Raw genomic sequence first — 24014 nt, forward strand, 5'->3', positions numbered from 1 at the left:
AGTAAAGCCCCACATCAGCGCTCGATGGCTGCGTCAACTGTTGCAGATGCAAGCTGACGCTCCCCAGACATCCAGTGGTCACAAAAGTGCTTGGATGAAGCATCACTTGAAGTCATTACTTGATCTCTCGTTTATTATAAACTGCCGAGGCTGTTGTTTAACCGCAGGACCGGTTTGGATACCGGAGTACCTGGAAGAACCTGACAGTCCTTGAAATTCCCTTTGATGAACTTTGTAGGATGAATTCTATAAATGAGGTGAAAATGTATCGCTTATGAAGTCGGTCCTGGACATTCCTGTTTTCAATTTGTGCACATTTGGATGCATAACTTCGGTTATTCCAACATTTGCTTTCTTTTTTATATTGTTGACGTAATCCCTTCAAAGAAGGGAAAAATACGTTTTCCCGAATATTGTGTATTTCTTTGTCAATGCCAAAGACACAAACTGCCATGTGCTCCAAGCGTTTCAAAGTTGTACAGGATGTCTTTACTATATTTGAAGACAAATTTCAGCAAGAATATTGTGTAGCGAAACTGTACCTGACATATAAATGTAGTCGTACACAGTGTGTCAATTAATGTTCACCTGCCGTTACCCCCCCCCCCCAAAGTTTTAGGTGGATTTTGAGAAGGTATTTGAAATGTCAGAGTGAGAATTTATCAGATTTGCTCTTATATTTACCTGTGCAGCTTAACTGACTCTCCCTCCCCCAGAGGAACAGAGGACAAAAGCATGGATGGACGGTTGATCATTGAACACAGGACACGTGGCTGGGTTTTCTATCAGCCAAGCTGGGTTTTATTGAGTAAAAATAGGGTGCTAGTGGAAGTACACAGACATGAATACAACAAGGCTTTTCTACTAAAAATCCAAATGAAGTATAAAAAAATAGCACAGAGAATCAGTTCTTTATGAAATGCTTTTGTCATAAACCGTTAAAAAGAAAAATATCCTCAAATGTGATTATGAAATAGGATGAAGCAAAAAAACTCCAAGATACAATTCAAGCCTAAAAACACTCGCTGAAAAGGTTAAATCTACATAGCAAACGGCTACTGATTAATATGTTCTATAATGTGCTACCACAACGGTTTACACTGTGTTAATATATATATATATATATATATATATATATATGTGTGTGTGTGTGTGTGTGTGTGTGTGTGTGTGTCGTCAATAAAAAGTCTTAAAAGAGCAGGTACAAAAAGAAAATGTGTTGTCTACAGTTCTAGCAACACTTTCAGCAGTATTAACAAAGCATGTAAACAATTACTTTTTGGTTTCCTTAATGTCTCTGAAATTAAAACTAGAAAATGTTCCTGATGGCATCCAGGGGCCGTTTGAGCACCATAGAGGAGGTTCTGCTTTTTTAACCATAAAAGACAACAAGGAAGACTTGTGCAGTTTGTGTTTCAAAATGTAGTTCTTGGTCAAAAGTAGAGTTAAAACACTCGTAAACCATCATCAGTAACACAAAATATGGTGTAAAAATAATTCCAGTGATTCAAAAAACACAATCTACATACTCAGGGTACACGTGAGCAGACTACAGGATGCTCTCACAACAGAAGTGATGTACAGTCGTCTGAGGTAATGCCCTTTTAGTTCCGTGACAGCAAACAGCATCAAGTCAAAGACGTGTCCAAGGACGACGCCATGACGCTGGGAGTTGGAGGCCGAGACGCTTCCTGGTGAACGTGCTAATGTAGCAGGAAATGTTCCTGACCTGATGACCTGATTCAGTCTCGCGGGGCCTCCAGCTTTCTGGCGATCCTCATCAGTATTGAGGAAAGTTGTATTTTTTGCAATGATTTTGTGCCGCAAGCGTCAGAGGTCCAGAACTCACGTTTACCCGGAGATTCAGTAAAACCGCCGTGAAGACTTGGCTTTTTAAAAAAAAAAAAAAATTTTTATACAGAACCAAACAAACTAAAAACATCATGGCGCCTGTCTTCTGAGTTAGATGTTCCACTGCAACGGCGCCATGATGTTCCTGAGTTCAGGAACCAGTAAAAGAGGCATCAGTTACATTGATTTTTTTCAGTTACTGCTGTCTTTGCATGCTTTAACAGAAGCTCATGCACCCGAAACATTACTGCGTCGCACAGATGCGTTTGACGACAGTCCTGTTTCATGTTTTGGAAACTTAACTAATCCAAAAAAAAAAATCCAACAAAAGAAATAATAATTTCAACAAAAAGTAGTCAGTGCTAGTTCGGATCTTCACCAGTTCCCCGACGTCTTTTCTGTCTCCCTGGATGCAAATGACCTCCTCACACGTGGAGAACAGTAAACAGGGTTTATGGTTACAGCTACAGTCGGATATATGGCATCACTCCATCGCTGTGTGGAAGTTTGACAGAACATAAAAATGTACTCAGTACGTCTGTTTTTGCATTGGCTTGTTTCAAGTATCTGTATGTAGCTTTCAGGGACAATAGTAAAACTCAGTTTCACACTATTCATACAAAAACATTTTTATAAAATCTTTGTGTGTTCTTTTTTATAAAGGAAGCTGTATTGCTTGACTTATCTTTTAGTAAAACAAACGAGTCTCTACAACAAAAAAATACGTGCGAGAACTTGTCTACAACCTGAAAATGTGTTCTCATACTTGCGTCCTCAAACACAACGCTAAGATTTTACTTCCATTCTAACGTCAGGTACAGTACTGTCAAGTAAAGGTAAGTAACGTATCATTTAGCGCGATTATTTTGTTAGCAGTGAGGAATTTGAGCTTCCGCGAGGGCTGACACTGTAAGACCAGCATTCTCCATGTGTTTGGGTCAAAAATGGTGGACGGGGATCAAAATTATGAGAGGCCGAGCGACATGATCACGCATAACGTGATGAATTTGCCACAGTCCAACCACTAAATTGTTTTTTTTTTAATCACAAAGTTGTTTGTTTTGACTTTTTTGTGCAGGTTTCACTTTTGCGGCCTACAGCAGTGATGGAGGGGTTCGATTCCACACGCGGACGAGAGAAAACAAACCGGAACTGAAGAGGCTAACGACATCCAGGAACTGCTACAAATCAAATGTTTCATGAATGAATATTAAAGTGAAACTCCACCCAAAAACGTGTATTTTGCCTTTCAGGTACCCATGACGGTGGGTGTTTTGAGCTCTTAAAGACATTTTTCTCTGCAGCGTTACTTCTTGGTGTCTCCAGAATGCAGGAAGAGCCAGCCACCCACAGCAGAACTGTTCAGAAACGTCCATTTACAACCTCTAAAGTGCATCGTCTGGTAAGATCCACATCTTTCCTCAGCCTTCCACATCACATGATGCACTTTAGAGATTGCAAACGGAGGTTTTTGAACCGTTTTGCCATTGTTGGATGCATCTGCATTAGCTTCGAGCTAAATGAACCTGGCTGGCTCTTCCTGCATTCCAGAGTCACAAAGAAGTGATGCAAGAAGAAAAAAAACCTACTAGAAAATCAAAACACACTTTTCAGTTGAAATAAAGCCTCAAACTACTTTTCATGTATTTTACGCCCATCAGTATTTTTTTTCCAACAAGCAAACAGTCTGCTATTTGCAGCTGTCACATCAAAAAACAGCGAAACAAACAAGTTTGCTCCCTCTCAATTATTTCAACCCAAACACGCAGAAGCCAGGCTGAAGACGACCATGATGGCTCCGTCCAGCGGGGAGCGCTCGGCCTAACAAAATAATCAACGCTTCATCCAACTCCAACTTTTACCGTCCAGTGCAGTTGTAGGGATTTTATCCACCTATGAACAGAAGTGTCGTGTTTCGGTGTGTCAGATGCAAACTCTTTTTCTGAAAATGTTCTTAGAGTTTAGAAGAGTTATTGTTTCGATGGAGGTGCGTGTCATGTATAATCCTCACCTGTACGGAGGGGTGAGCGACCTTCGTCGAAGGTTTGGTACAGATCCACTTAAAAAGTTGTTGGTTTCATATTCTCTGTTTTCTACAACTACTAAGTGTTGTCACATTGAAAACGTCTGCCTCGGAGGGCGGCTCAAAAGCAGAAGTCAGCTTGAAAACTCTACGGTTGAGATGGATCAGAGCCTCTGGAGTGGCGAGCCACCAAGTCCTAGGTTTTAGAGGACAACCAGTGATTCTGAGCGGCTGAACCCCCCGCTCTTCTTGACACTCACCATCTTCCAGTTGTTGTTGTTTTTTTTTAAGACAGAGTGAAGAATCCTTCAGCTCCTGACAAACACACCATAGTAAGCTGTGTTTCCTGGAGCCAGTGACACACTGGAACAGCTGGTTTCTGGAGTGACGTTTTTTTGTTGTTGTTGTTGTTGTTTTGGGTTTTTTTTTTTGCTTGCGATGGCGGGATGTCTATTCACAGGCAAAGTAGTCTTTGAGGGGTGCGAACAGATGCCTGATGACGGGGACACTCCAGGACCGGCCCAGAAGTTTCTGTCGAGCGCCGCGACCCATGTTGGACACATCTGTGTAGTGGACTGGGAAGCCGAAGATCCTGCAAGCATTTTTCATGTCGGTGGATTAATAAGCACAAGCAACCTTTAGCTGTGTTTCCATTTTACTGCCAAGCACATTGTAAGCAAAATGTGGAAATGTTGCCCCCTGAGAAATGTGGCTGCTGATTTGGTGCAATGAATGTTGTGTTACGCAGCCACAGGGTGGCGGTGCAGGCAACGTTACAGGTGGCTGAGGCGGGGCAGAGGGCAAAGAGCAGTCCAGGTTTTTAAGGACGTAGCAAAACTTTAACTGGTGAGACTGAACAGCCACTGAGGGCAAATCCTCGAGGTCTGTCTTCAATTGTCACTGGTAGGTGGCTCTTCTTCTGATACAATCAAGCGTCACGTTGCCTTCATGCCTGCTTCTGGCAGCATAACACAGCCTACTTTAAAGAACTGAATGAAAATGCAAGTCGTGCTTACCTCTCCAGTTCGGTGCACCACAGGATGTCTTCCTTGCCGTTCATCAGGACGGGGAAGTGTTGGTCTTTCCCCTGTTTAATGGAGTTGGAGCGTGTCGTGATGGTGCGCACCTTCCCAAACTACGGAAGTCAAACAAACCAGTGTGAGCTCCACATGAGCGACTCTAAATGTTGGGCATTGTTGCATGCTGTGTTGTGTGACCTTTGCCACTCGGCCGTGCTCCAGGCAGTCCTGCAGCTCCAGCTTGTCCATCCCAGAGGCACACAGCGGCCTGCAGCAGAGAGGTGATCTACACATAAAACTGATTTTGGGAGTCTGGTATGATGTGACTGCGGCCTGTCCTCCACAAACCCACCATCCTTCAAGTTTTTCTTTGCATCTGGCAACCAAAAATGTTTGTAACTTGAGGTACCTGTTCATGCCCGGTAGGTTTCCCCAGAAGTATCGAGCACGGTGGGCAGCGGAGACCTCGATGGCATCGATCATCACTGGATTACACTGGGATAAACACACACACACGCACACGCACGCACACACACACACACACACACACACACACACAATACTCATAAACTCACAGTAAATGGGAACAGAAGCTGTTGTGTCTGTTCAAGATGTCCTAAAGCTACATGGCTGTTATGATCCCAGTCCATCTGACTGACCTCCAGGAACCGTGAGATATCCCTCTTGTCATTGACGCCCATGGCGACGACGTTCTCGAACATCCAGAAGAACGGCCGGTCCTCTCCTTCTTTGGGCTTGGCCTCGCTCAGCAGACGGTAGAACTCGAAGAACAACCTCCCTGTGCCTTCTGGGGTAGCAAAGCATCACGAGAGTCCATGAGAACGTCAGCCACCACAACTCAGTGCTTCAAGTGTAAAGCAACAGTGACTCGTTTCACTTGTTTACATTTCCAAGAGAAAATAAATGAAAAGCATTCGTCAGCCCATGATAGGATCTCCTGCTGGGTTCCTACCGTAGAGGCCCTTCCTGGCAGGGTTGACGATTGACAGGTCGTTGCAGGGACTTCCTCCTATCACCAGATCAAACGGACCCCACTCCTGAATCTGAGATGACAGCACCACCTAGTGTTAGATTGAGGGAGCTACAGGACATCGCCAGGCAGGGAAGCAAGAGCAGTTTCAAGTTTTTGTGGATGTGCATCATCGTGCAGTCACACCTTCATTTTGTTTGCTCTGGTCTGAATAAACCTGGAGTGTTTTCTCCTTGGCTCACACGCGAGAACCAAAGTACGTCACAACAAACCGCAGTATGGGACCTGTAAGCTGAGCGCCTCTTCAACAAGGACGAAGCCCACCTGTCCGGTGAGACCCGGGTACGAGCACTGTACACACCTGCCCAAACAAACCACATTGAGCCAGGAAACAAACCAGACTCAACCAAACTAAACAGGGTTGATGTGAAATCCTCCTTGTATTCTGGTATTTTTGAGGCATTTTACCAAAAACTTTCACGTTCCATTTATTTTTTTCCACAAATTTTCACCAGCCTGGAAATTGCTATTTTCTACTTCTATGACTTCCAGGTTTTCCCACTTGTGTATAAACCCTGGTCATTGAGTATAATTCAATGTCATGCACAAATCACGCACTTGTCATGTCAAAAAAATCGGAGATTCCAGGCCTCCAAAATGAAACCAAAGCCTTTAATAACCACTACCATCAATCCAGAATAACTCAGAATTTCCCTCCTGGTTTGTTCTTTGTTTGTTGCCTCTCCCTATAATGTTTTTTGGGGGTTTTCTGCTCTCATCTCAGATTCAATGACAAAAGACTTCTTTAACCATTGTGGAGAAGAAACCATTTTTTATGCACTGCATCTGCTTGTATTTCTGTGTTGGATTTTGTTGGGGGACTGAGGTTGTGTTCTGTCTACAATCAGAACGGTCCCAATGTGGCAGTGGAAGTCTACCCGACTCACTTGTGTCACCTTAAGCAGAGATTAAGCCAGTAGACTCTAACATCTCTCAACCTTTCACAGGGAGACTCTCGCTCCTGCCGCACTGGAGTTCTTTCACTCCCGACAATGAGCTGGGACGAGTGAGAGAGACAAGGAGGCAGAGAGAGGCAGAGAGAGGGAGAGAGAGAAAGATGGGGCGGGGGGGGGGGGTCTAAATCTCTTACATAACCTCTAATAGAGAGCAGGGGTGTGAACCCGGAGACACACACACACACACACACACACACACTGCATGACAAGCGAGTGAAAAGCCTCCTGGGGGATTTACAGCAGTTGAGGCTGGTCTTTGTCTTTGGGGCCACATCACTGCAGCTGCAGGCTGCTGCTGCGTGTGTGTGTGTGTGTGTGTGTGTGTGTGTGTGTGTGTGTGTGTGTGTGTGTGTGTGTTTAGCTGCAGTTACACACTCCTGCCTACAACGGGACTGTGGAGACCCACTTCAGTGTCTCATATTTGTTGGTCGATCAGGAGATCCCAGCGACGACAGTGATGAAACTCCATGGATATGCAATGTTGAAGTGTGAATCATAACTTGAGGAAGTTAGATTCATCCACTGTCACGTCAGCGGGTTAAATAAAGAGCTGGAGACTGGACGGGGTTAGCCGCGCTTAGCGTAGCCTCCACTCATTGACAGAAGGGTAAAAAGAAGCTTCCGGACATGCTCCAGGACACATCACAACCCTCCGCCTGGAATAATAAATCTTGGTCTGACTCTTTTTTCTCCATGAAGATGGTTCAGTTGTCTTGTTAAAAATCATTCAGATGTCATCACGCACAGATTTACAGGGTAAAAGTACTTTTTTAGCAATAAATTTCCGGGACTATTTCCTGCCTCTGAGGCAAATATTCGCCAACATCCATTCCCTGATATACACCTGACAAACAGGAGCAGGTATCAGTGTCACGTTACCTACAAGGACGAATGATAAAACTATGAAGTCTGACACTAAACCAACACTCAAAAGTAAATTATGAGGAGCAGAGTAGTTAAAGACATATCAACTACAAAGATTCTGAATCCGTCGTTGATCGCACCAACTTGGAGTGTTTCCTCCTTCAGCGGTTTGTTTCCATACAAAACAGAATCCGAGCAAACCAACATGAGACCGTGCTGCACACGTCAGGTCATTCTGACCACGCGACCTTTCTTTCCAACATTTGCTTCAACTGACAAAGTGACTGGGAAAGCAAACCAGCCCGACTTAAAAACGCAGATTTGTTTCAATGGTTGTGAGCGAATCGTACAAAACGCCACTTAAAAATGAGTCCTCCAGGCGCCCCCAGAGCAGCCCCGCCTCTCCACACACCTCCAACCCCCCACAAGGTCCCTGTTAACCCTTTAGACCTAAGAAGACAAATACAACAGCTGGGCTTCATGCACACATCTGCCCCCGCATCGCTGACTCCACAGACACAGGAAACAAGTTCGTCCTCACGTTTTTCTTGGTGATGTTCCGAACGTCGTGGACGTACTGGATCTTTCCTTCATGTCTAACGACTCCCACCGAGATCGAGTCCTCACACACCTCTGACGCCACGTACTGGTCCACCTTAAATCCCAGATCTCTTAGAACCAGGTAACCTGAAGGCACAAAAAAACAGTCAGTGGGTTCACATGCAGTTACAGTCGCGATAGTAGGTGGAGCTTGATCAGGTCATTTCATCGGGCCGCTGTTGACAAGGTGGCAGTGACATACACACACACACACACACACACACACACACACACACACGTACTGGTCCTCACCTGTGGCGATGCCGTCAAACAGGGAGAGGACCCTGATCGGGCGTCTCTGCTCTGCAGGGACTGCTGGGTAAATCTTTGGTGCCTCCTGGAGGACAAACAAGGAAAATGTGACAAATTTCCACATCCAAGAGGAGAGGTGAGCGAGAGCTGCAGCCGAGGGAATCATTCAGCTGCTTACAAGCGGGAGCAGAAACAATGTCCTGAGTCTGTTTGCTGCTATTATTGTAGGTTACTGCAGCTGGATGCTAGTTCCACACACTCTGAATGGCTCTGAGGCCCGTCAGCTTCACTCCTTCTCATGGAATATGAACATAATCTACCATTCGATATTTGATGACAGATTATGATGGGGGGTGCAAAAACAAAGGGAAGCTTCCCGGTGAGCTGAGCACAGAAGAGTTGGATCATTGACGCATGTTTGCTCGCTGTTGCTGTATGACGCCGTCTCAGACTTCCTGCTAATATGATCTGCTTATCTTCACTAGTCTGTAATTTGATCCGTGGGCGTGAGAACTTCTGAAAATCTCTTGAATTTAAGATCGTATCAAATTCTCTCAAATCTGACTCACACTGAAAGAAGCTGTCGATGTCTGTTAGGGGCAAACATGCCCGCCGTTCAACTCGTGAGAAACAGAGTGTCTTAGTGATTTTAGCAGGCAGCTTGGGAATGTCTTGTCCTGGAAGTTGACGTGCTAGAAGCAGGAGAAATGGGCGAATATAAGGACCCGGAGGACTCTGACTGGGTCAGAGCATCTCCAAAACCATGGGTCTTGTTAGGTGGTCCTGCACTGCAGTGGTTAGTACCAACCAAACGTCTCCAAGGAGAGAAACCAGGGAACAGAGGCTCACTGATGCGAGTGGAGAGTGAAGGTAGGACCGCGTATTCCGCTCCCGGTGTAGGTGTTTAGTGTTTTGGAGCCAGCAACTCAGTGGTAAATGCCACGAGCATGTGGCCCAGGAAGAACCTGAGAGATTCTACTGCCAACCGCAACCTCAATAATTAGCATGTGGTTCAAACTTCTCTGATGCTGTAGATTAAGAAATTCTGATCTAAAGGCGGCATTCACGTCAGAGCTGCTCTGACTCATCGCTCTGGAGTGACTTTTTGTATGCCTGAGACAAACAGTGACTCACAAACTCCTGGCCATTGTCGTTGCCAAAGAACTCCTGCAGCTTGAGGCTCCAGTCGTGCCGTCGCTTGAGGACGCCGTACTGAAACAGCGGCTGACACATGTAGCATCGCCACGGGTCCAGATAGCGAGCATTGTTGGACGCGCCGGGATCCACCAGGATGTCCAAACAGTCCACACAAAAACACCTGGAGGAGGACATGGGAGGGAGGAGGTGAACATACCATCCACCGCCAGTAGGGAACCAGTCGTGGATGAGTCTGTATGTGTCGGACCTGCAGCAGTTGGCGTTGCCACAGAGTAGAACCTCACGACCTCCACAGCAAACGGTGCAGTAGGACTGGTAGCCATCGTCATCGTACATGTAGGACATCTCCAAGTACACATCCTGGACGGCCAGAGGACAGGAGGTTCAGGACAGTGCTCCTCAACATAAATGAGCCTACCAGCAACATGACTCCATAAAGCTGCATTCATCAGCAGCTACGACAAATGAACACGTTTGTGTCTCCAGAATGCAGGGAGATGCAGCCATGTATGTTTAGCTTGAAGCTAATGGTGGCTAACACACCCTGTTTGCGTTTAAGATTATACCAGATGATGCACTTGAGAGTTAGTAAATGTACATTCTTGGAATGTTGGTTTAGAAAGTTTGATGAATCGCAGCAGACAAACTTAGACGCTGATTTTATTCAGATCAGAACAGCAGCAACTCCTCCTGGGGTCCACGTTCTTGCATAAACAGACACGAAGCTAAAAGATTTGGTTCATTTTCATTTTCTAAACTGTATTTTCTTGTTTTTATTGAACATTCCGTCTGTCAGAGAAGCTGCTGTCTATTAAAAAAATACCCCTGGCACCGTATTTGTGTTCACGCACCTTGCATGTTTGGCACAGGCCTCCTTCAAACAGCGGGTGGAAGGTTGCTGCTCTCATCTTTCCACAGGAGAGGCAGAAATCTGCACACACACACACACACGCACGCACACACAAACAAAAATTAACAGCTGAGCAAGTTGAAGTAAAGTGACACACTTCATATCCGGCAAATGAATTAGCAAAGAGACGGAGTGCAGACGTCTTTTTTTTTTTTTTTACCTTCTATACTTCTTTGGTGCTTCAGAACTTCATTCACCATTTGTTCTAAGAGAGACGGAAGGAAACACACATGTTCATCGTCACATTTCTCCGCCGTCTGTTGAAGCCCATCGAGAGCCAAACTAAGCCAACTCAAACAACACTGAAATAATGTCAACAGCAAAACACACGCGGAACCTTTTCACAGCTCTTACAGATAAGAGCAGCGTCGGGTTCTTTGAAGTGAGAATCGAGCCTTGAGCTCACAGACGTTTTCACCTCCTGCATGACTTCCTTGTGACTCCAGAATGAAGGAGGAGCCAGCCACGTACAGAATATTTAGCTTGAAGCGAATGGAGACATCTGTTTGCTAACTCCTGAGTTGATCGACAGTTGTGATCCACGTCTTCTCAGTCCAGCCGTATGATCAGGAATTCACACACGCTTTATTTGAACAACCTATGAAGCCCTTCCAACCCTGGATGAGTGAGGACAAGCACAAGTGAGCGAGCGAGCTGACGCTGCTTTGCTTGTTGTTAGCCATCACGTTCCATTAGCTTCAAGCTAAATCTACATCGCTGGCTCACGCCTCATTCTGGAGTCAAAGAATTTTCTCCGTGAGTTAAATTTCTGAGACCCTGAAGCATAAAATGCTCTTCTTTTTAACCAATAACATGATGATTTTATTTGGTATGAAAAAATGTGATTTTAGGGTTTATTATAGTTATACTGGGATTGACCTTTGACCTTTACCTCTGCTGTAGGACTCCTCAGGGGCTGCCTTGCTCTTACAGACGCTGACTCTGGGTCGTTTCGCACTGGGGAAATACTCTGGCAGGGAAACATCTAGGACCTGTAGGTCCAGAGGTTTACTGTCTGCACACACACACACACAAACACACGCACACACACACACACACACACACACACTGACTGAGTCCTCTCACGTTTAGAGGTGAGAAATCTTCTGCTGGTTGGCGGTGGTTCGTGCAGCTCACCTGCGCTGTGTGTGGGTTTGAGTCCCTCCTCTCCTTTGGGCAGGAAGCCACCGTTGGCCCAGTCCAACATGGGTTTGACCTGGTCGTCGGGATTGTCTGACTCGCAGGGAGGAAACGTCTTCTCCGCCCGGACGCTGGCCATCTGTACCACAGCCAGAGCAAAGAGATGTGACACGAGTTGGAGGAGAACACCATCGGCGGATCAGCCTTTCCATCGACTGATCGTTCTCTAACCATTCAGGATCTTCAAATTCAGACACGCTGTTTCTGTCTGGTGTTCCTTCGACACGCTGTAGCGGCGGAGAACTACACGCCACAGCGTCTGCCTCTGGATCGTGATCCCGAGGCAGCGGCTTATGAACTTCCCCAGTCGATTCTTCACATTTACAGCCCTAACGCATCATTTTTTTCAAAAAAATAAACATCTCTTATCGAACAAAGGAGTTCTAATGATGCTCACTGAGCCTTCTACTTCCTGTTAGCTCCCTGCTAACTGTGGATTCGTAACATAATTATGTGGCTCTTTAAGACTTTCCAAATGTTATCAGACCGGATGGACCCAATTCTTACAGAGAAACAAATCATTTCGCAGAAGTTGTGTGACGCTCTGAACATTTAATCAGTGTTTGACAGCAACAACACGACAGCAGCTGTAACATTCAGTTCAAGGTTTAAGCTAAACTCCTGGTACAAAATTCATCTTGAATGATGTTGACACATGAAGAGTTTTTTCAGAAGTGTGTGTCTGTTTATCACTTGGTAAATATTATCAACAGGCCTACAATAACCCACGTCAGGCATCTTTCTGGGGGTTACACGTTCTACATACAGTATCAGGCTGGAGTTGATATGGCGGCCAACCTTCAGAGTGAAACTGGAATAAAAGCTGTAATTCTGGTTTTCCTGAAGTGGGTGCGAGAACAAACTTTAAAACACAGACATGATGACAGATGACAAACATCAGCAGAGCTGCTGATGGCACACGTGGGGAAATAGTTCAGACTTTTGTAAATTAAATGTAATCCTTTTGTTCAAATAAATGCTTTTTAAGACTTTTCCAGGCCTGTTTTCTAATCCTCTTAGCTGATAAACTGACAAGCAGAGAAGACGAGTGAACAGCAGACAAATAAAGTGAGAGGTCATAGGAGGTTGTTTTCTTAAAAAGACGTCGGAGTGACAGACGAGGGTGACGGGACGTAGACGTAGCCAACGAGAACACGGAGAGACGAACGGCAACGTGAAGAAGCCTGCAGTCGGATTTACAGCCTGTCTGCCCTCAGACACACACACACACACACACACACAAATACATACACATACACACAGACACACACTTCATTGATGCAAACGGATCTGTCAGCTTTGAGCAAACACACAGTCGTCAATCAGATAAACGCAGCTCCGCCATGAAACATAAACCGCCACAACAGAGGAGTCGGAAGGAGTCGTGGTGACGAAAGAACGTTTTTAGAACAAGGGGGAAAAAAAAACAGCTCTTTCTCAAGCATGGATGGGATTTTCAAGACAATTTGTCTTTCAGTAGAGGGCGCTATTGTGCACCTTGTGACAGAATGCTGCACATCTAAGCCAAAAACAAGTGAGCAAGAAACCTTGTAGTTCTCCAGGGGGCCTGTGTTGCTGCGCCAGGCCCACTTAGGAGCCCCTGAGTCAGGCAGAGGAGGAGGTTGGAGGGCGGGAGCTTTTAGCTCCAGCAGGTCCATCACTATTCCTTATTTCTTATAGTAGATAAGAGATGGAACCTTTTTAGAGTGAGGAGAAAAAGCGATTTTAGAGGAAACCTTGTTCAAATTTTGATGAAAAAGATTTGATGCACCAACAAAGAAACATTAAAAAAAAAAAAGAAATGCGAGGCTTTAGTCTTTGTGTGGAAACAGCACATCACAAGCTGATTCAAAGAGGTTTCCATTTCCTGTTTAACACACTTCAACTTTCTCCAAAAGAAGAAGCACAAAAAATGAGCATAAAAACTTTTAGTAAAATTGTGACGTATATTCAAATTCATCAATCTTCACTGCTGCATTGGAGGCAACAACTGATGGACATCTGCCTGTCAGTCGTCGTTTATTTAGGCTGCGTCAGACTTCGAAGACCATCGAGGTCCGAAAGTTCTGGACAGCATCTGAGGGAGGATTTGTTGGGTTCCAAAGTCTGAAAATGTACCATTTTGAAAAAGAAATTGATCAATAAAGAGATGGTCGACGAAAGTGTGCGTCAGATCTGATCACGTGTGGGGAGACGTGTTCCCGACAGGTGTGAACAGAGCTTCAGTTTATTGGTAGCAGACACACAACTGATAGTGACTCTTAGACTCATGTGTTTACTTTACTTGGCTACACACTCACACACACACACACACACACACACACACACACACACACACACACACAGCGGTGTAAACATAACTGCACTTCAAGTGAACCAGTGTGTTCTTGGCAAGGAAACCATGCAGCATGTTTTCACAGCTGACCTCAGAACTGAAACTGAATCAGCCAGTGACACCCGCCTACACACACACACACACACACACACACACACACACACACACACACACACACACACACACACACTCACAAACACACACACGGCAGACGACAGTTTTCAGGTTCATGCTCTCATCTGCTCCTACATACATAGATAGTAAACATTCTGTGCGATGCCTTCAGTGACTGACAGCTGGGTCAGTAATAAATGCTAGCTGAAGGGCGAGGAGCGGTCAGCCTCCGTCACCTCCCTGACTTCACCTTGAACGTGCACGGCTGCTCAGTCCTACATGTGGAAGTTTACCTCCAGCGCCTGGAAGATCGCCCTGCGGTAGGACGCCAGCTTGGTGTAGGACGCCTGGCTGAAGAACTTCGGGAATGCCGTGATGGAGTCGAGTTTGTCTGCTGAGACCTGGAGGGAAGCAGAGAGCGTGGAGAGGAGAGCAGGGAGGCGTGAAGCAAAGTGAAAGATGTACAACCCTGCTGATGTTTTTCTTTCCCTCCTCACCTCAGAGAACTTGCCGTCTCCAAACCACTGCAGCCATCTCATTCCGTGGCTGGCCTGCCGCTTCCCGGTGGCGCGCCACGTCACCACGATGCCGGGCCACCAGGAGAAGCCCTTGATCTTCCCCCAGACCAGCTCACCGATGCCGAAACCTTTGCTGTCCTGGATGGGGTCAGGAGGGCAGAGAGCATGAGGATCATGTCCTGTCCTGCCACTCATTCTCATAAAGATTTAATGAAATTGACATTGAGAGGATTCTGCAGCCATGTTGGAATTACTATCGTCTCATCTGTCTTTGTGGAGAGACAACGAGACATGAACGGATGTGAGAGGAGAGATACGACACCGGCAGATATCTGTAATTGTATCTCGCTGAAGCGATGAAATCCCTGACTCCTGTTGGAGTGGAGAAGCCATGAGAAAGGAAAGATGAAACCAACAGTCAAAGAAGTATTGCTGGTCTACTTGTGCCAACAATCCTCTCTCATTTTATGGAAAGAATTAGGAAAGACAGACTCTGTCTAAAAACAACATAATGGAAAGTTGAGCTGATAGGCACGCTGGTTAGCTCAGCACAATGAATGATAGCGGGTGGGAAGTGTTAGCATTGAATAGACCAGGATCAGGATGTTGGCATAATCCTCCCCATCCTCTCTTACAAAGTCGTTTTGTTGGTAGTTCTGTTTCTTTGCCTTTTTTGGTGACATTTGTGTGATGCTGAGTTAAATCACGGCACCCGGTCAGTAAAGTACTGGAAAAGTAAAGTAAAGTAAAGTAAGTAAAGTCTGTGCGTCTGATTCTCCAATGACCACGTTTCCTCACTTTGAATTGGTATTTCATCACAAAAGTTACACATAATCCTCATTATCGATGCAGGCAAAGACTGTTCTGGGGAAAATTGTATTCTACTTTTGCTTACGTTTCCCACCCACTATTATTCACTGTGCTAAGCTAACTAGCCCGGGTCTTACTTTAATAGAAGACTGCTCACCTTGGTATCATTCCTCAACCGTCTCAAAAAAAAAAAAAAAAAAGTTTGCTCAGGTGTTTCTTTACTTCTGCAGGCTGGTATGAAGCCACCCAGCGCGATGACGCCACAACTGAGCCTTTTAAAGTTTGGTACGGGTTTGTTATGTCGCTGGTTTATGAGCAGGTGGGGCTTCTACGATCCTTCAGTCTGCCTTCAGAGAAAAACTCATCAGGCTTTGTGATGAGTCCCACTCCACTAGAGATGCTGCATGCTCCGCTGAGCTCAGCCGGGGCCCAGAGAACACACACACACACACACACACGCACACACACACACACACACATACACACACACACACTGGTGTAGGTCGTCCTGACCTGAATGAAGCTACTGATAGCAAGTAAACACGGCAAGCCTGTGTGTGTGTGTGTGTGTGTGTGTGTGTGTGTGTGTGTGTGTGTGTGTGTGTGTGTGTGTGTGTGTGTGGCCACCTGCACCAACACTGGGCAGGGTGGAGGAGTTGCCCTCCTCTTCTTTCTACTGCCGCCAAACCTCCACTTCCCCTTTCCCTAATATCCACCCCGACACAGCTGTCTCTCCTCCTGCTCGTCTCACACAGGCTCAAGACAGGCGGATGTCTGCTGAAGTTTAACTCTTGCAGCAGCTCTGATTTAACCCTCTTTCGTGCAAAACATCACCCAACAACCCCCAGCTCACAACCCCGCCATCTTGGCGAGCGGCACCTCAGTGAAAAAAAAAAAAAGCACTCGAAGAAACCCCATGATGAAAAAAACTCATTAATAAAATTCTGTATCACGCAGAAAAACTGGGAAGCCCTGATTGACTGAGACCAAAGTGACAAAAAATTATGTCACAAAAAAAAATTAATTGCAAGCAACAGGATGTGAAAAAAATCTAAATATTTGAAACACGTCACTCATAGTTGCGACACGTCAAGATTTCATTTTATGTCAGCACGTTTTACAAAAATTGATGAGAAAAGAACCACAGAGTGATTTCTGATTGATGGCCTTAGAACGGCGTCGGACGTGTTTGAGTCCCTTTGTGGCAGGCACCTGCTGCTTCTCCCTCAGAGCGCCAACACAGACCGCCGTCCCTATGGAAGCTGCTCAGAGGAGGCGAGCACCTGCACACGAGTACCTTCTCTCATCCCAGATGCGATGTTCCACAGCAGCTCCTCATCACAAGCTGCTCCAAGCATGATTCACTTCCTGTCTGTGAATGTCATGCAGATGAACGAGGGCTAGTTTTGTTTCTGTCTCACTTTAACTTCACGTTTCATGTATAAATACCTTGAAATTTCCCCTCACACCAGTTTTACCGTCAGAGTGTTGGGAAGACGTGTGCCTGGTGGAAATCTGCTCTCGTATTTACTTTGGTGTGTTTGGTGTGAAAGAATCATCTCTCTGCCTCTCTCATACACACACACACACACACACACACACACACACACACACACACACACACGCACACACAAACACTTACATTGTACTCTGGCTGGGTTTCGGAGCTGGATGACGTGCTGCTGCTTTGAGCAGAGTCTTTGGAGTCTTGTTCCATCAGCTCCAGTCGAGGGGCCTCAGGCACGCGGCCGGATGCCACGGCCCGAGGTCCTCCAACACACTGAGAGAGAGAGAGAGAGAGAGAGAGAGAGAGAGAGAGAGAGAGAGAGAGAGAGAGAGAGACAGAGAGAGTGTGCAGCGGCATCAAACCTGAGACAAAAAGCTTCACACTAAAAGGGCAAAGCATATTCAACAGGTGAGTTTTTGTGTGTGTGTGTGTTTACTGGTGTCATGACGGGCTCCTGTTTGCGGTTCTGTCTGCGAGGCTTGGCATGCGTGTGAGGCGTCAGACCAGCCTGGAAGATGGTTCTGGGTCGAGGTCTCTGTCTCAAACCCAGCTGGGACGTCCCTGAGGATTTGTCCTGGAAGGAGAGGCTCAGCTGGTTAAAGGTCACGATTAAAAAGAGACGACTGATCAGGGCGAGGGCACATCGTCGCACCTCGGTGTAGGAGTCCCAGGCAGAGTTGACCTCCTCCTCCTCCTCCGAACGCTTCCTGCCCCTCTTCCTGCTCCCCCGCAAACACTGGTTACCATCTGAGGAGGAGGAGGACAGAAGGTGAGACAGATGGCGGAGGAGAAACTCGATACTTTCACCAGATGAAGTGTCGTCACTCAGGAACAGGAAAGTATTCCAATGTTGCACAAACAGTAAGCAGGGTCTTTCATGGGGAGAATGGAGTGTTCCCGATCCGTCACACACAGGCTGGACGTCTTGTCTGGAGAAGCCGGTCACATGACTTCCAGGGTCTGAGTCCGCTGCATCTTTTTCCTGCTGCGAGGTACTGGCTCTTACATCATCAACTTACGTCAGCGCTTCGTTGTTACTAGAGCTGGGTATCACCACTGACCTCCCGATACGATACGATTTCGATACACTTGGTCCCAAGTCGATACGATTTCCGATACGATTCGATGCGATATACGGTACCATATTTTAGTTACAATACCAATTTTGCTTTGGTAATGGAAGAGATTCTCAAAGGACTAATGCTGTAAATTCAATTGTAAAAGTAACCCTCTAACCTGCTGCATAATTAAATATTAATATTTACATTGAGAACTGACCATTAAACAATAGTTATACAACATCATGCACTTTTTATTTAAATATTTGACCGTCATTCAAAACAAAAGGGCAACTTAGACTTCCACAAACTGTCAGCAGCTCAGCAGGATGACTCGCGGTGTGGCGAGCTTCAATCGCCCGCGTTTGTCAACGTGGGACATGAGGGACCAGTGACTGTCAGTGGACTGAGAGGCGATGGTCAAGTAGGAATCGTAGCTCTGCTTGTCCAGCTGTAGCAAGTGATAGCAACTCTCTCAGCTGATTTCATTGCAGTTGCAACGTTGTTTTTAACTTCTCTGAACATCTTTGAGATTGTGACTTGACTCAGTTGTTTCCGTGTCAGTAGCACATGGCGTGGTTCCAGTGTGGACGGGGGTCTGAAGCCTACATTTTCTACCACACAGGATGGTCTGAGGTCCTTGCAGATAAAAATTGCCAGAGCCGAAGTGATGTTCTCTGCACGTGGAGGCATGGATGGAAACTTCGTCCCAAATGCTTTCTCAGCGAGGGTTGTTGCAGTGACTTGTAGTTTCCTGGTTGCTGAGTGTCCTCTGGGTGATGCCTCGTCACATGGCTCCAGAGATTCGTTGTATTTCCGTACTTAACCTCTACTTTGCACATTTTGCGCACAGCATTATTTTTGTCAAGTTGGGCGCAGTTTTCTTGCTTCTTAAAGCTGAAGTGCTGCCAGACATCGGCTCTTAAATTTGCCGCAGATTAAAGTTGCGCTTCCGCCATCTTGTTCTCTGATCGGAGGCACATGGCCTGGATCTGGCGAGATCTGATCATCTGACTGCAGTAACGTTGCACTACGCACTAAATCACGCCAGACTGAAGGGTCAAACAAAAACAAAAAAATAATGGGTAAAATCTAATGCATTTTTAAAGATCGATACTGGGATTTATGTATCGATAATCTTTGCTACAAATGTATATCGATAAAATATCGGTATATAGACATTTTTAACCCTCCTCTAGTTGTTACGTCACGTGCACTGAAACACTTGCGAGCAGTTACCTTGAGGCGAAGCGGCATCTCCGTTCTGTTTGGGGCTGAAGGGCGAGGGGGGTTCAGCTGCAGTCAGGGGGCTGTTCTCATTGGTCAGCTCCACTCCGCTGTCGTTCTCTGAAAGGCCCTCAGGTGGAGGCATGGGTCCGTTCACCGCCGCCTGAGTGTAAGAGTCAGTTATACCGTGTTTGTCGTATGTGGTATCACAATCACACAAGTTCTGTATACATAGTTTAAACCTGACATGGTACTTTCACTCCTTTGTATTGTGTGTGTATTTGTTATTTTCATCGGGGAGGCGTGTGACATCACGGTCTCTGAAACTGTTAGACTTGTTGTGAAACTATGTTGCTGAGTCAGCTTTTTGCCTCCATCATGGCTCATTTTCGCTGTGGTTTCTTTTGCGGGTGAGACCAGCTGGAGGACATTGTTGTTTTTGTCAGCGTGAGCAGAGGTCGCCTCCTGGTCTGTGTCTGGTTCTTTATAACACACCAGGATGGAGGGAGGATGACATCACGGTTCAGATGACATCACTCAGGCTTTCCCCATACCTGTGACACACCTAGACGCGGCAATGAGGGACATTTAGTGGCTCATTTTGACGTCTTATTTATCCAAAGTTGATCAAATAGGAGAATTGTCCCTCCTGCACTTGTTTGTTCTGTGCTCATTGCAACAAGGCAGCAGTGGAACGTCTGAGAACACAACTTCGATGGAACAGTGTTCTTTTGGTTCAGTATGAAACTCGGGTGTCCAAGTTTATGTAGCAGCCTCTTTTTGGTTTGTGACGTCTCGTAGTTTTCAGCAGCTTTGTCACAGTGAATGCAGGCAAAGACCGTGAATTTGATGACTTTTGAGCACCACTGCTAGCAATCACTGCAGCTAAGCTAACAAGACTGTGGGGCGGGGGGCCCCCACACAGGGAGGAGCGACAGGTCCCTGTCTGCTGGTCTGATGGTTTAAGCACATTTCATGTTCCATCAACATAGACCAACATCTCCCTGTCTGAGTGGCTTCAAGGATCTCTGGTGAGAAAAAGATGAAACGAGACACGACATTTGTCACTGCTGCATCTGGTTTGTAAAATGTAAATGTTTGAATAAGTGGGACACACTCAGAGGACACACAAACAGCCAGTCGTTAAACCTAAAACACACCTCCTCGTCCTCCTCCTCCCAGCCCACCCTGATAATGACAGGCTCCAGAGTCAGGAGCTAACATCAACAATCCCACAGTATTCCAGAGAGGTAAACACCTGGTGATGTCAGCATGATACGACCATTAAACCGTCACATGACGTTCCTGTAATTTTGTAATCACAGACTATTAGAACCACTCGTGACGCTGAGCGAATCCCGGAGCCTCGGCGGTGCAGTCGGGGCCTGTTTAGTCATGAGCGCAGCGGCGGATGAGTCCTCCACCAGCAAACTTTTGACTGCTTCCCAACTGGTTCACCTGCTCCCAACACTGCGAAGTCCTGCCAAGTATATTTGTAGGATTTCTCATAAAAAAAAAAGAACAAATCACAGTTTACATTGTTTTTACCCGTGGAAATAAAATCAGGTGCCAGTACAGGAGGCTAGTTAAGGGACACGCTGACGTTTTGATAAAGTCTCTGACTGTCCATCGTCCCTTGAGTCAGACGAGAAGAAACCATCGCACGTTAGCTTAGCACAATGAACGTTAGTGGATGGGAGGTGTGAGCATAGCTCCAGACTGTCTTGTCTGGTGTTGTTGTGCTCCCCTAAGTGATTGCGTCTTCTATAAACTATAAAAAGACACTTACAAAAGTATTTGGTGAATATTTGAAGTAAAAGATAAGAGGACAGACTCTTAAGTATTTCTGTGGTAACTTAACTAGCTTAACTAACTCTTAACTAGCTCAGGTGACAGTACTGTATCATTCACACTTTATGATTGACAACAGTCACATTTACTGATATTTGCTGGTTCTGTCCAGCTGCATCTTCCAAGGAAAACAAAAGGAACTAAACAAAACTAAAATCGCCGTGCTCAAAAACATGCTCACAATAAGAGAGATTGTTTGAAGTTTCTCGGGCATGAATCACTCGCCGCCTCCCTCCCCCGGGGGCACCGAAATTATTAATGAAGCACGGTCTTCGCCCGCTCATGCCACAGTCACAGAAAAGGTGAGAAAATCAAACATTATTTCTGAAACATTTTAACATGTCAGAGCACCTAAATAAACCCTGTGATTCAACGCAAACACCAAACTAACCGTATAAGAACAACACAGTGAGTGACGGATCTCGGAGGCATTCGCCGCCGCTGACAGACAGTCATTTGTTTCAGGTGAAGGATCAGGGAGATACAAAGCGCCAGGAGGTGGACGACCCAGCTTTTATTACTGTTGCTCTCCGCATCGGTGGAGGTGAAGGAGAGCCGTCGTGCGAGGCTGCAGGGTGTGTTTCCGTGGCGACAGCGCTCAGCTCGGCTCTGTTCTGACTTGAAATTGCAACATCACACTTAAAGTACGGATTCCACCAAATCCCCCCTTGGCCCGCTCAGATTAGAGACAAGAGAAAACAAACCATGTGCTGAGGCTAATGGATTTAAGCAACACTTCAGGAGATTTAGACGGTATTTACACCGTATCCATGCTGATATATGAGCGTTGCTAAGGCAGCGGGCTAACAGCAAAATACCCCAGAAGAGTTTACACGCACACCGTGACACATTGAAGGAAAAACATGACTAACAGGTGGCGAGACAGGATCATAATTAACTTTTAGTTTATCGATCCATTGGAATACGATGCACCTTCTAAGGCTGCAGGAGAACATCGGTGTGTCGTGGTCATTTTGTATCGCGTCACTCAGTTTTGCTTGTGTCTTCTTGCGTCTCAATGACAAAAATCGTAAATGCACATGTAAATATGGGATTCGGGGCGTTTCAGAATGTTTTGGACGTAGAGATAATCAAATAACTGTCCTTTTATGTCGTTTTTTTAAAGATGTATGCATTAGTTTTTCAAATTCATGATGACTGCATGTGTTTTTCAGTATATATAAAATGTATAAATGTTATGATCTTGATTTTGTGCAGATTGAAGTGAAAATATCGGCATACACAAGACCATGCATCCCTCACACATGCCTGTAATTTAGCATCAAACTTTTAGACGTGTCATCCTCTGAACTATCCAGTGTTGAACCTTCCACGCCATCAACCGGGAGCTGAACAGAGAAGCGGGACAGGGGGCGTGTCCAGCCTCTCGGGAGGTGGTGATGGATGGAGATGCCCCGAGGTTTGTTTGTGCAGCTCAGGAGAAGACGAGTTAGTAAAAACCTGAAATTAGGAGTCAATCAAAAGAACCATTACAGCAGTTACATATCCTTTAGCTGCTGTCACTCACACACACACACACACACACACACACACACACTCTCTTGTTTCACGTCTAATCACACCTAATTCTAGGTTCTATATTAATTAAAGAATTCATAAAACAATCTGTAGGCTGAGAATCTGTTTTGCCAGGACGCAGACGGACCTGACAGGCACAGCTTTGACTCCTTAAAACGCAAAGTTAGTCAGCAGCGATTTTATACATCAGACTTTTGGCTGCTGAGTTAAAAGTTACAGCATCTTCACTGTCACTGCAGGGACAGATACACGTTATTACTACTACTACTACTACAGGTACTGCTAAGTATCTTCATGCTTACTGCAACTCGCCACTCAGTCATACAGACTTGATGATCAGAACATCTTTCTTCGTGTCATCAGTCCCGGAGACGTCACATGATCCGCCTCTTATTCCTCGCCCCCATTTTGACAAACTTTTGTGAGACAGTTCCATCTGCATCTGAAGGGTTTCTTGTCTTTTTCTAACTTCGTCCCATCTGTGTTTTCCTGCATCATCTGCTAACGTTCCCGGCGACCCCGCTGACCCTCCCCGTGGCTCCCCGGCAGCTCCTCGCAACCATCTTGAGTATACTTGATGTTTAAGTTCACCACGTTCATATATTATTGAGGAACGTTGGCATCGCAACACACACGCACACACACACACAGACCACATGCTTTTTACAACTTTTGGCAGAGCCAGGCTAGGATCTCAGCCTCCATCTGCTCCACAGCTGCACTCCACTTTGTTCCACGGTGTCTCCTTCACACCAGCGACTCGGCGGTTCAGTGAACGTGTCAGACGGTGGATCAACTTGGTCCGTCTGACACGTGAAACGCAAACTGAAGGTAGAATTGATCTCCTCACTCTCAGCGCTTCTGACCCAGAGAGCAGGATCCGCATGTTTGGGGTTTCTTCAAAACTGTGACCGCGACATCAGACCAGCGCTTCCCACCTGCTTGTGTGTGTTCACGTGAAGGAGGCGGAGCCAGCAGAAGATGACCAATCGCCGACATGGAGTCAAGAGGAATGAACTCCAACCCTTCACAAATATGAGGCATATAAATTCATAATGGAGACAAAGTAACATATTTGCTGAAGGGAGGGAGTGCTGGCAAAAAACCAAAACATGGGTGTGAGAATACTGACGACAAAAACTATGAGAGCCAATCAAATAAATCCGCTGCA

At 45.9% G+C, this 24014-nt stretch overlaps 1 protein-coding gene across 5 annotated transcripts in view; it reads right to left on the reverse strand.

Moving 5' to 3' along the window:
- Nucleotides 1–805: 805 nt before the first annotated feature.
- LOC147255402 (DNA (cytosine-5)-methyltransferase 3B-like) overlaps nucleotides 806–24014 on the reverse strand; it is a 35558-nt gene continuing 12349 nt past the window's right edge. For 3 of the 5 annotated variants that reach the window (XM_086213095.1, XM_086213094.1, XM_086213097.1), the window contains exons 3-22: nucleotides 19466–19616; nucleotides 17821–17915; nucleotides 17605–17742; nucleotides 17304–17441; nucleotides 14831–14989; nucleotides 14627–14734; nucleotides 11822–11963; nucleotides 11577–11699; nucleotides 10845–10889; nucleotides 10626–10705; nucleotides 10022–10134; nucleotides 9751–9934; nucleotides 8617–8701; nucleotides 8306–8451; nucleotides 5867–5957; nucleotides 5553–5701; nucleotides 5303–5388; nucleotides 5092–5179; nucleotides 4891–5009; nucleotides 807–4466 (exon numbers count right to left, since the gene is read on the reverse strand). In XM_086213095.1, the coding sequence (XP_086069221.1) occupies nucleotides 4325–4466; nucleotides 4891–5009; nucleotides 5092–5179; nucleotides 5303–5388; nucleotides 5553–5701; nucleotides 5867–5957; nucleotides 8306–8451; nucleotides 8617–8701; nucleotides 9751–9934; nucleotides 10022–10134; nucleotides 10626–10705; nucleotides 10845–10889; nucleotides 11577–11699; nucleotides 11822–11963; nucleotides 14627–14734; nucleotides 14831–14989; nucleotides 17304–17441; nucleotides 17605–17742; nucleotides 17821–17915; nucleotides 19466–19616 (2382 nt within the window). In that variant the 3' untranslated portion in view covers nucleotides 807–4324. Of the gene's footprint in view, nucleotides 4467–4890; nucleotides 5010–5091; nucleotides 5180–5302; nucleotides 5389–5552; nucleotides 5702–5866; nucleotides 5958–8305; nucleotides 8452–8616; nucleotides 8702–9750; nucleotides 9935–10021; nucleotides 10135–10625; nucleotides 10706–10844; nucleotides 10890–11576; nucleotides 11700–11821; nucleotides 11964–14626; nucleotides 14735–14830; nucleotides 14990–17303; nucleotides 17442–17604; nucleotides 17743–17820; nucleotides 17916–19465; nucleotides 19617–24014 lie in introns of all 5 variants that reach the window. The other 2 variants (XR_015117822.1, XM_086213096.1) reach the window with 2 other exon arrangements.

Source organism: Aulostomus chinensis, chromosome 9 (genome assembly GCF_037954235.1).
Source record: "Aulostomus chinensis isolate RoL2024-O1b breed Wild chromosome 9, RoL_Achi_v1.0, whole genome shotgun sequence".
Lineage (NCBI taxonomy): Eukaryota > Metazoa > Chordata > Actinopteri > Syngnathiformes > Aulostomidae > Aulostomus > Aulostomus chinensis.